The sequence below is a fragment of the Hoplias malabaricus genome, chromosome 3 (assembly GCF_029633855.1).
Source record: "Hoplias malabaricus isolate fHopMal1 chromosome 3, fHopMal1.hap1, whole genome shotgun sequence".
NCBI lineage: Eukaryota > Metazoa > Chordata > Actinopteri > Characiformes > Erythrinidae > Hoplias > Hoplias malabaricus.
The window spans coordinates 50,722,697-50,734,672 of NC_089802.1; the positions used below are offsets into that span (position 1 = coordinate 50,722,697).

The following is an 11,976-nucleotide window of genomic DNA, read 5'->3' on the forward strand; positions in this document are numbered from 1 at the left end:
AGGGCTCCAAGACCACGTCAATAACCATTAGGCTATGTATCTCAGATATATCCAGCCAATGAGGTGTCAGTGTAATGGTGCTTTATTAACATGAAGATGAATCAACAGAGACAAAATTGCTCTTATAAGAAGGCCTGTTTATGAGTCTTTATTTAATTAGCACTCAAACAATTTCGCATTTTTTTTACATGTTGTAAAAATGTCATCTACTTCAGAAACAATGTCTCTTATCTTTTTGAATAATGATCAGAAAAGTTCTGCATATGGGTAAGTTTTCTTTACACAGCACGTTATTTGAAGCAGAGTAGCAATCACTCATCTAACAGAGATCAGTCTTTGTTAAGCCTGTTTCTCCTTAATGCACAGCATCAATCTTCATGTTTCTTATCTCCATTTTATCATTTCTGTTAAAAGCACAGGCAAGGACACCTGCAAAATGCAGAGTCATTTACAACATATTCCCCTGCTGTATCTCAGTGATAAAGAATATCAGATTTACTGTTAAAGGATCAATCCGAAAAAGTCTTTAGTGTTCCTATTACACTGCTGGTGTTTTTATACTGCAAGGTATCTACACTAATCTTTTCACCTTCACTCTGCTTTTTTCCATTAGGTTAAATGAAATTGGTAGCTGATGTCTAGAACTGGGTACTTTTTTAGTACCTGCTCACTTGTTGTTCCAAGCGAGCTGAGTAGTGATTGCGATGTGACATGTAAAACTCTGTACAAAATTTATTGTAAAGATGACCACTGCTCTGTAGGGTGCCCAGAGGCTGTTGAGCAGAAATTAATTCAGTGAGGCAATACAAAGCTATTTGATTCTGTATCTCATGGACGTTCCACTGTAAATAAAAAAATGTATATAATAATATAAATATTGGTTGCCATTTTTTGCCAAGAAAATGATTAATTGCTACTTTATAGTAGTTTATTTTATTCAAGCATAGATCATTTGTAGGTTTACCTTCTGAAACATGTTTTATCACCAAGGCAGCAGCACAACACAGGCATTTAAGGAAGAGAACTTAGTTTGGTCATTCAGGCTGAGAAAATATGAACAGTGGTGGTCTGCTGTCTGGTCAACAGAGAGTGCCATAGAGCTACAAATATAACACTGACCCTAAAACTGAGGAAATGCCACTGGCAAGTACTAGAGCAAAAGCCTAAAACTGGACTTCAACACTGCTACATAGCCATGCCATAAACATGTCATGGCAGATATCACGAGAGATCAAATTTTACACCAATCAGCCAAAACATTAAAGTGACCACCTTGTTACTGCACTCATTGTCCATTTTATCATCTGCACAGGCCATAACGTACTTTGTGGTTCTATAGTTATAGACTTTAGTCCGTCTCTTGTTCTGCATATTTGTTAGCGCAGTTTCAAGCTGTTCTTCAACGATCAGCACCCTCATAAGACCACCACAGAATAAGTATAGTTTAGTGGCTTATTCTCTGATCTGTTGTGATACTGACGTGATATTGGTGTGTGAATCTATTACACTGGTATGAGTGGATCAGTCACAGCAGTGTTGCTGGAGTCTTAAACCCCTCAGTGTCACTCTGACTTTACATCTATAAGGTGGGTAAACAAGGTAGGTGTCTAACAAAGTGAAAATTGAGTGAACATAGTGTTTCAGAATTCCAGCAGCACTGCTGTGTCTGATCCACTCGTACATGTGCAACACACACCACCATCATTTTGGCTGCAGTGCTGAGAATCATTCTCCAACCATATAATGCTTGCTATGTGGGGGTCCTGACCATAAAAGAACAGGGTGAAAGAATACTAAATGTAGGCAAAGCAACACTCTGCCCCAGTATGGCAAGTGGAGTTGATGAAATGAAAAATGAGGGTAGGAACAAGATGTTCATGTTATGGCTAATGGGTGTATGTCATAATGTAGTACATCTAAAATGACTGCTACCCCTAGTAGTATAAGTAATACTAGTAGTCATATATGTACTATTACTACTAACACTACAACACCGTTCAGAGACATGGCTGACTGGCTTTCACTGATCACCAGAACACATATTTAATAGCAATTATCCACTCCCTCCCAGGGTTACTACAGCAGGTCAAGAACTGATGCTTACCCACCAGCAGTTCTCACCGGTGTACTGATGTGGTTTCAGTTGCAGTGGAGGGTGACAGAGGCGTGTGGGTCTAATTGCTGGGACACTAGAGAAATGGAGTGCTGTCATGCTCTCACTATGTCCCACATTAGTGCAACTGACTTACTGTCTTCCTCAGTGATGAACTCTTTCTGTTGTACAGACCAGACTTCATCACACTGAGATTCTGACCACACTGAGACAGAGCCCAGCAGTAACATAACATGGACAGGGACAGCACTTCAGAGGATATAAGGATAGATCTGGAGGAACTGGACCAACATTGGAGTCCTCCCAGTAATATTCCTGGGATTCTAAATGAGGAGTACACAGGGAATCAAACAACAGAGGATATCACTCATCGAGGCATTAAAGGGCACATCGAAGACAGAGACCCCAGAGGAGTCAATAAATGCCTTAAGGTGGGATTGTTATGTTCTTGCCATTTATATGGGTATATATAATTTTTAACAATTACACACAAACCAGAAAAGAACCAAGAGTAGTGACAATTTATGTTTATATGTTATTTTTTATGTTTTTTCTATGACTTTTGTATGTTATTATTCATGATATGCTTTAACTATTGGCTTTCAATAGAGCGCTGATTTGGTTAAGACATGGAACAAGTGAGTACACAAGCAAACTAGTTCAGCTTTATTCGTGCAATGTCTTGAGTTTTGACTGCTATAATTTTGATACATATGAAAGAGTCTTTGGTATTTTTTTTATCTATTATTATTATTATTTATTCCTTTTTGTCAAGCCTTGAGATCAAGTAAACACATACTGCCCTCTTCAGTTATATAAGAGTATCGCAGGACATCTACTTTTAAACCTGATAAAATCTTAGTCCAATTAAGTCTCTGCCCTGGTTTAACCTCTCATTTAACAGCAGAATTCACTTTCAGCCAAGAGTCCCCCCTAAAGGTCTTCAGTGTTTATGTAACACAGTAAACTCTTACTCTTTTATCATTAGTCTCAAAAGCAAACGACTGCTTAATAATCCTTCATTACACCTAAAAAGCTCTTTGGTTAGTGGTTAATGTCCATTCATTAGCAGAGGGATTCTGGTTCTCTGGCAGGAATGCAAATCTGAATGTATAATTACTACACAGTTCAGTCACAGAAGGATACAGGATACAGAACCCTTAAAAATGAGAGACATGCTTTTTTTAGTGCTACTGTTCCAGTAAATTCATCTTAGTATAGTTTTAAAGGCAACATCAAGGATTCTGAGGAACTGCTGTTAACATTCAGAAGCTCAGTATCTTTTATGAGGAAATGGTATGTTTGAGGAAAAAAACAATATTTGAATTACCACAGAAGCCCAACTGTAACTCACATTGTAAAAAAGGTCTGTAAGTTTTATGCTGAAAAACTGTAAAACCATGACAGTAAATGACTGTAATCTCTAAAAAAGGTTGAACATTTTTGGGGGTGATTATCTTGTGCATTTGTGTGTGTGTGTGTGTGTGTGTGTGTGTGTGTGTGTTTGTGTATGTTGTTCTGGTTACTGTAATTTCTAACAAGGACACTGAGAGTCAATCAGCTTTCTCTCACCACTCACAGTGTTAGCCAGTGTATGCGTAGGTTAGCTGACAACAGAACTTGGAATTTAGTATTCTTCTCCAAGTGTGTTGAATTATCCAGGAATAAGCAGCAAAAAGCAAGGCATCACATAACTAGCCTTGTTGCTCCATGCATGACTTGCCAAACCTGGACTTTTTGTGGAAATTCCATAATTATATCCCATGTTATTCAGTATATTTTAAATATGGAAACATTTGTCCGCACATAAACTTAAATGTTTTCCAAAATGAAAATAAAAAGCCTTCCTAAAAAAGTCACCCTCTGGTCCTTCATAAGTGGACACAGGATGTATTTATGTTTTTGATTGGTGGACTATTCTTAGTCCAGCAGTGACACTGAGGGGTTTAAAAACTCGAGCAGCCCTGCTGTGTCTGATCCACTCATACCAGCACAACACACACTAACACACCACCACCATGTTAGTGTCACTGTAGCACTGAGAATTATCAACCTCCAAAATCATACCTGATCTGTGGAGGTCCTGACCATTGAAGAACAGGGAGAAAGTGTGCCAACAACATATGCAGCGCAAGAGATGGACTATATTCTGCACTTGTAGAATTGCAAACTTGTAGAATCCTGTATGGTCAGTGGAGCTGAGGGAATGGGACATGAGTGTAGAAACAAGGAGGTAGTCATAATGTTATGGCTGATCTGTGTATAATTGAACAGGAACAGAAGTATATTAGTCGATTTAAGAGCAAGAGATGTATAAGGGCACATAATAAATATAAAGTCACATATGCAAACACATACATTTATGTAAACATTTAGATATTAAGCATATGTAGGTATTGCTGATGGTAGTTGTTGAACTAATAAAAGTGATAATGCTCTGTTTTTTAACTCTTCATATCCCTGTCCTACCTCAGGTGGGCTTTGAGGATGTGATTGCGGAGCCTGCGTCAGTGCGCAGTTTGGATAAGGTATGGCTGTGGAGTCATGCTGGGTTCGAAGTGTCCAGACTATGGTTTTACAGGCTGCTCTCTCTGCTGCTGGCCATTCCCGTGGCTCTGCTGCTGGGCCTGCTCTTCTCCATCCTCAGCTGTCTGCACATCTGGTAAATTACACCACACTGAGAGTGGTCCATAACAGTTGCTCAAGCACAGCCATTCTAAACTGCACTCTTCCAAATGTTTGGAATCACTTAGAATATGAATAATATGTGTAATTTTAAATATGATGTGGTTTAAACTTCCTAAAATAGATACAAACATGTGTTCTGAGGTGTATTCAGTATTTTGAAAATAACTTGTAGGTATCTTTTTATTGTATAAGGCTTTTGAATATGCCTTCTTCACTATCTCCCTAAAAATATGATAAACATTTTTTAGATATTCTGGATTTAACTATTATAGCTTCATTGTTCGTATTATCAGCACCTATGATCATCATTTTAGACACTGTAAATGAACAGTTGCTGTGTTTCCTACAGATAATTTGAAGCTTAAATATTTACACAGGACAAGAATTTTAAAAATCAGTGATGAAAACACCATAGGGAATTTTTATAAGGCAATATGACTCTTACAAAAGCTTGCTATAAAAATTACTTAAACACACATTTATGAAGGCTTTATACGATAGTTATAATCTGTCATTAGAGCTGCTTTGCTCAACTTTAAAAACATTAAACATGCTTTCATTTTCAATGCACAGCAGTACAATGTAATTTAAACTCTGCTATTAACCCACCCCTGTTAGTAACAAACACACACACACAGAGATGCACACACAAACACAATAGCGGTTAACTAGTGACTTGTGGCAATTAGCATGCACACAAAGTGCCACCTCAGTGCCCAAGGGGTTGGGTTTAAGTCTTTTGTTCCAAGGGACTTCAGCTCTGAATGTTGAGGGAGGAGAAAGTGCTGTTCTTTCACCATGCCCTCATTTATTCTACTAGTCCCAGGGATCAAAGCCGTAGCCTTTGGGAGCCAGACCTTTTTCTCTAACTTTTAGTTTAAAATTCTTAAAGCTGAGACTTACAAAGAGATACCCACAATGATATTTGAGCCACTGACCTCATCACATCAATCCAACACACTATTGGTGCACCACCACAGGGGACTTTAATGTTAAAACAAAACCAAAATGCTGATCATGTGACATAGTTTGATCATATAAATAGTAAAGCAAAGCTCATTTTATCAGAATAAACAATTGTCAGCATAATTCATATCAAAATAAGGATGAAATGGTTACAGAAGATGAATGAATAAATGAACAAATGAATGAATAAATGAATTATTTAATGTTGGTCAGTCCTAGTGAATTCTACACCATATCAGTAAATATGTATTTTAAGTGAGTATAATGTCCGGTAAAGAAGTTCTGTCTGATCTCTTCTCTCAGGCTGATAATGCCCAGTGTTCAGCTGCTGCTAATAAATATGAACTGGGTGAAGGTGATATGGGCCAGTATCCTAGACCTCACCATCTCTCCCTTCTTCAGCAGTGTGGGAAGATGCTGCGCAGCAATAAACATAGGCTGGACAAAGGACTAGTCGGACACCTGACAAATCTCATCAACACTTCTACTGCACACTTTCCAAAACTCCTGATTTTTAGGCTTGGCAAAAGCCTGTAGAAATTGAGATACTGTTCAGTTTAATATCAGCTTACTGCCATGATTCTTCAGGTTGAAAAGAAACCCAAATAACACAATAAGAAACAAAGAGTTTCATAAGTCTATTCACTGTACCATATATAACCTAAATCTACTTTTTTCCCATTCTTTCTTTATAATCTGCTCGTTATAACTATTTTAGGAGTGTTATTATATCACACAGTGTATCTTTTCTGTGGGAATCCAAGTCAGCAAAAAAACAAACAAACAAACAAAAAACAACAACAACACACATACACAATGAAAGAAAGGTAATAAATACCTCAGGGACATGAAACTTTGATTTCCCTTTCAGTGCTTGATGAAATGAAAGACATAGGCTTGAATACTAATAACATTTTGTTCTCTGCTGATGAAAAATCCGGCTTAGCAATTACCAGCCATAACAGAATCCTAACATTATTTATAACCCTGTAACTTCCAGCCGGTGATTCAACTGATATAATTAGAGACATGTATCTTAAAAATGTGTTCAGTGTAATTTGCTGAATATTAATCTTTTTTCTTTTCTGTGTAACATTAACAAAACAATAAAATTGGATCAACTGTACTTGTCTGTATAGTAATTGAATCACTTATTTCAAAAGATTGAAGGAGGACCATCTGATGGTGAGATTGAAAATCTGTCCCACTGTAAGCTAACTCAAAAAATACAACATTTAGCAGTTAAGATATTCTGGTTATGAGTTCATGTTTATAATGTGTTTGTATTTCTGGCTAGAAATCATTTTGAATGAGAAATCTTAAGAGAGCATTCTGGAGTTTCACAGACTTTTCTTAATGAGTAATTATATGCCCAAAGTTTGAAATAGTCTGCCACAAAACATAAAGAATTTATTTGTCTTTTGTGATAAAACAAGTAAGTATATTCTAATATATTTTAACTCCTTCAGCAATAGGTGTCTTCTCTGCTTCTTGCATTGCCTGACTCTCTATAGAGGGACTCTTTATGGAGAGTCGGGTACCATTCACCACTTCTCGTGCCCAAGAGCCTCCAACTACAGCAGGAGAAGTAATTTGACTGACACGCAAAATGACCAATCACAAGTCTTTTGGTATGTCGTGTAGACGTTGGCAGATAGACTATATTAATGTTGACTGGTACTACTGGCTTGCAGAAGTGTCAATCACATCTGACCTGCCAGTTAAGTGCAGAGCGCTCAAAGCTGATCCCGCCTCCCTCGTGTGATAGGACACCCTGGGCGCTGCTCAATGCCAGCGGCCGCTCATTGGTCCAAGTCGACCGCGGTCTCTAAGAAGAAACACCCTATGATTTGAATTCAAAAACTATCCAGAAGAGCGGCTAGAGCTCCAGAACACCGCGTTATTTGGCAGGAAGTAAATGTTTACTGTGCTGTGGTGAGCGAGTGAATACGAAGCTCTACCGATGTTTTAGGAGCTTGACCGGTGCAGCACCTCTCCTGACACTGTAAGTGATATTTCTTTTGAAGAGCTTAAATCTGAAGTGATGTCACATGTATACAGTAGTTTAAACGGGCAGTGTGTAAAGTGTGGAAAGTGCAGTATTTGTTTGATTTGGTGTTTGTAGAGAATGGTTGAATAGGTGCTGAATATGAGCAAGAAATTGGGGTAGTTCTCAAAAATGGGGGTTGGGGTTGTGGACTGTGTCATTAAACAATTATTGGCACATTTTTACCAAACATTTAGGCAGAGACTATTTTTCTTCCCTCTATTGTGGACTATGGGATCTGTTGTCTTTTAATCCAGACTGCCCATTTCAGTCGTATTAGTTTAAAGCAGAGGTACTCAACAGGCCGACAATGGTCCGGGATAAAACAACAAAACATCAATGAGGGCAATCTCTCCTTACAATTCATCTAAATTTTGAGTAGACTCCTTTTTGTTTCCTGCGGTCCAATCATGAAGCCTGTCAAGCTCCTTCATTTGCAGTAAGGCCATCACTCAGTTGGCAGGTAGCTTGACAACTGGTGCGTGTCAAAAGCTGCGTAGCAAACTGTCAAAGCCACATTAATTATAGTGGTAAAATGTTTTGAAAATTGACATTCAGCAGACAAGCTGCTACTTCCCAAGGCAGAAGTGGTGCAGCTCTGCTGGTTTAAGAATGGGTTAAATCTATATGCAGACAAAGAATGATTACACTTGAATCTGTGTAGAGGACACAGTCATTGACCTGCTGCATTGGTCCCTCATACGGCTTGAGAACCTTGGAATATGGTGAGGGTCTTGTTCTTTGACTTCTCTAGTGCCTTCAACACAAATCAACCCTGATTGTTCAGGGGGGAAGCTGGAGGCAGCAGGGGTTGTTGACACCTCGCCCAGTGGACCATTGACTACCTCACCAACAGACCACGGTAAGTGAGGCCCCAGGACTGTTTCTGATGAGGTGGTCTGCAGTACAAGGTATAGTGCTTTTTCACAGACACAACATAACTGTCATCTACAGAAGTCCTCTCATGAAACAGATGAAACAGTTGTCACTGCATGTGTCTGATATTGTATCATTTGTGATAATAACAGTATAATATTTAAAGCGAAGCGAAAAAAATCCATATTATGTTAACAGCGACATTCCAATGTATTGACATAATGGTGTACAGTGATCCCTCGTTTTTCACGGGGGTGCGTTCTAAGACCACCCGCGAAAAACAAATTTCCGCAAAGTAGAGGAAAGATATTTTTTTCATGTATTTAATGAGTATTTGGACTTTTAAAACCCTCCCTGTACTGTTAACAACCCACCCTTTGCATTAAATATTCTGTAATGTTTTTCAGCTGGAACTACATGTGATATCCTACCAGTTTCTTTAATAGAGTCATTCCTAAGCTGCGATTTAGCGTAAGTAAATTTCACTCGGATGTGGACATGAACAATACATGCACTGTACGTAAGAAATACTTGTGAATTATATATGTTGTCACCTACAGGCCTAGTCTAATACATGTAAATAATAAAAAAAATTACTTTTAATTTACACACCATAAGAAAATGATATTTTTAGGCGATATAGCAGCCGTAAGCCCCCTTGAAAAAACCTGCGTAGTAGCGAATCTGCGAAAGATGAACTACGAAGTAGCGAGGGATTACTGTATGTCCATTACGTGATTCACACAAGTACAGTAGCAGCAATAGAGGAAAGCAGTTTGTTCCAAAAAAGTGGAGCGACTTCAGATGTTTGGAGGTTTTTTGACTACAAAATATCAGATGTACAACAAACCACGGTAATATGTCACATATGCAAGAGGTCTGTAACACCAAAGGGGGAGAAAACAACTGACCTGTTTCACCACCTGAAGCATAAGCGCCCTGTTCGGTATGAGGCAATTAAAAAATGCTCAGAGGAGAGCTCACTGACTCAGTATAGCATCACTGTGTTTTTGGAAAGCTGTACACCATATGACAGAAAGAGCAAATGCTGGAAATAAATTACAGAAGACATTTTGTTTGGCTGAAGATATGATGCCATTTCAAACAGTTGAGAAGGGCTTCACACAGCTTATTATAAAGCTAGACTGTCTATACTGCATAACTAGAAAGCACTCCCAAACATGTATGAAAAATGCAGTGATAAGTTAGCAGAGACATTGTCTTGTGCAAGCATCTATGTGTCGACCACAGACATGCGATTAAGCAGAACTACAGAGCTGTATCTTAGCCTAACGGTGCACTACATTAACAGTGATGAAGCTGTGCAGCTCCTGTCCTAAGACGAGCTGTTTTCCTGAGGACCACACAGGGCAAAACATAGCAAATGTTTTAAGGGAGTTCCTTCAGTCATGGTGTCTCAAGAGGAGAAATGTGTGTGTGTGAGAGAACAGACAGTGGGGCAAACAGCATTAAAGCAATCGGAACTGAATAAGACTGTCATGCTTTGGCCATCGTCATTGCCATTGGTAAGTTTTCTTTGATTCCTACGAAATACACGTTTATTTTAGTCAAATATTTCGGTGATTCTGCAAGGTCGGTTTAAAAGAACATCTCAGTTTGTGCATCACCAAAATACTGGTCTTAAATTGCATAGAGGATTTAAAAGAGGAAATTAATTTTTTATGTATTAAAGTTTTTATGAGATTAAAATTACCATGGCCTAACATTTTGAATGGTCACTAAAATCAACATGGACCCATTAAGTCACACTATAGAAATATAGAAATAGGTTTGTTTCACTAGGGAGGTCCTTGAGAAGATAAAAATTCTATAAATTGAGTACATAGTTATTGAAACTTCATTAAGAAGTCATTTAATTTCACTTAATCTTTTTACATTTTTTTTCCTTGCTCTGCAGAGAGAAGTGTTAAGGATGCCAGGATTGAAAGAGCAGTGGGAGTTTGTAAAAAGACTGAGTGCTTTTTCTCATAACTGTAGGAGGCAGCGGGCACCTCAAGATGTTCAAAAAGACATGGGCCTACCTCAACACAAACTTATAACAGAAACTCCCACAAGATGGACTTCTAGGCAAAAGATGATGCAGTGGCTGCTGGAACAAGAAAATGCCATCGTTCATGTCTTAGCTGCTGACAGGTCATCAAGGCACCTAGTACTGACATGGTGAGACATGGAGGTTCTTGAGTCTGTTGCATTTACAGATGCACTGTCTGCTGAGGACTACGTTACAGTTTCATGCTTGAAGCCTGTAGTTCAGTTGCTTAACAGTGACATTCTACAAGTGAAAGAGAATGACACAGACCTCACCATGACTATAAAAAAAGTCTGGAATGTAAAACATACTGCAGCAAGTATGAAGACCCTGAGGTTGAGGAACTGATGAGACTGGCAATGATACTTGACCCACGCTTCCACACTCAGTACATGAGCCCAGAAGAGATCCAGGATATGAACACCCTAGCAGTTCAACATATGGAATATTTCCTGTCAGAACAGAGTGTCACCTCTGCATCTGAAACACCTTTACAAGCTTCAGGATCAGCAGAAGGTGGTGAAGAAGACTCTTAGAAGCTTTTTCAAGAGGGCAGTACCTGACAAAGGAGGGCAATCTGACAAAGAGGCAATCGAGGCAGAGCAAAGCAGCTACTTGCAGTTTTCTCCAGTGGAAAGTGAGGGTGATCCTCTTGCCTGGTGGAAACTGCATGAGAGAAACTTTCCTCAGGTCAGCTACCAGTGCAATGTCTTAAAGGTGTTTTAGCACAGGAGGCAATATTGTGACATGCCAAATGTCAGCACTGAAGCCAGCTACAGTGAATATGCTTGTGTTCTTGACAAAGAATCTGAGACTGTGATGTTAGTGCACGGAAAGCCACCTGGATAACTACTTTCTGCCTTTAATTGGCAGCATTTCAGAATTGAAAGCAAATGTTTTGCACATGCCTGATTTGAAGGCAGTCTATTTTGTTATTTACAGTGAACCTTTAATGGTATTTTTTGTATAATTGTATACACTGTCAGTTTATATTCATACACTACTTTTTCTGCACTTCAGGTCTGTGGTAGATTTAATTTTTTCTGTTATAGTGAATTGGAGTTTTGGTAAGTTGCTGTTGCTTACAAAAAAAAAAACTGATTTTTACAGATTTGTTTTACTTAATGTTTGAAACTGTTGCATTTATACAAAAATAAACCTTTAACATTTGTTTTATGTTTGTACTGTGATAAATACCAGAAATATCCTAACATTGCCTCCATTAAGGCATCTTGT

The 11,976-nt window shown here is 38.5% G+C and overlaps 1 protein-coding gene and 1 long non-coding RNA gene across 2 annotated transcripts; both read left to right on the forward strand.

Annotated features, from left to right (window-relative positions):
- Positions 1-2,346: 2,346 nt before the first annotated feature.
- On the forward strand, positions 2,347-6,789 carry LOC136691480 (caveolin-2-like). Its single transcript, XM_066664038.1, has 3 exons — positions 2,347-2,544; positions 4,588-4,775; positions 6,071-6,789. The coding sequence occupies exons 1-3, from the start codon at positions 2,347-2,349 to the stop codon at positions 6,219-6,221; spliced, it is 537 nt and encodes a 178-aa protein (XP_066520135.1). The 3' UTR covers positions 6,222-6,789.
- An 874-nt stretch (positions 6,790-7,663) lies between these two features.
- On the forward strand, positions 7,664-11,741 carry LOC136690662 (uncharacterized). Its single transcript, XR_010801743.1, has 3 exons — positions 7,664-7,772; positions 8,569-8,676; positions 10,609-11,741. It is a non-coding gene; the product is annotated as an uncharacterized lncRNA (long non-coding RNA).
- Positions 11,742-11,976: the final 235 nt, after the last annotated feature.

What these genes read in the sequence shown, in the direction of transcription:
- LOC136691480 (XM_066664038.1), top strand. Translation starts at nt 2,347, where the DNA reads ATGGACAGGGACAGCACTTCAGAGGATATAAGGATAGATCTGGAGGAA. An exon ending in GAGTCAATAAATGCCTTAAG is followed by an intron (nt 2,545 to 4,587) that starts GTGGGATTGTTA and finishes GTCCTACCTCAG; the next exon opens with GTGGGCTTTGAGGATGTGAT. An exon ending in CTCAGCTGTCTGCACATCTG is followed by an intron (nt 4,776 to 6,070) that starts GTAAATTACACC and finishes CTCTTCTCTCAG; the next exon opens with GCTGATAATGCCCAGTGTTC.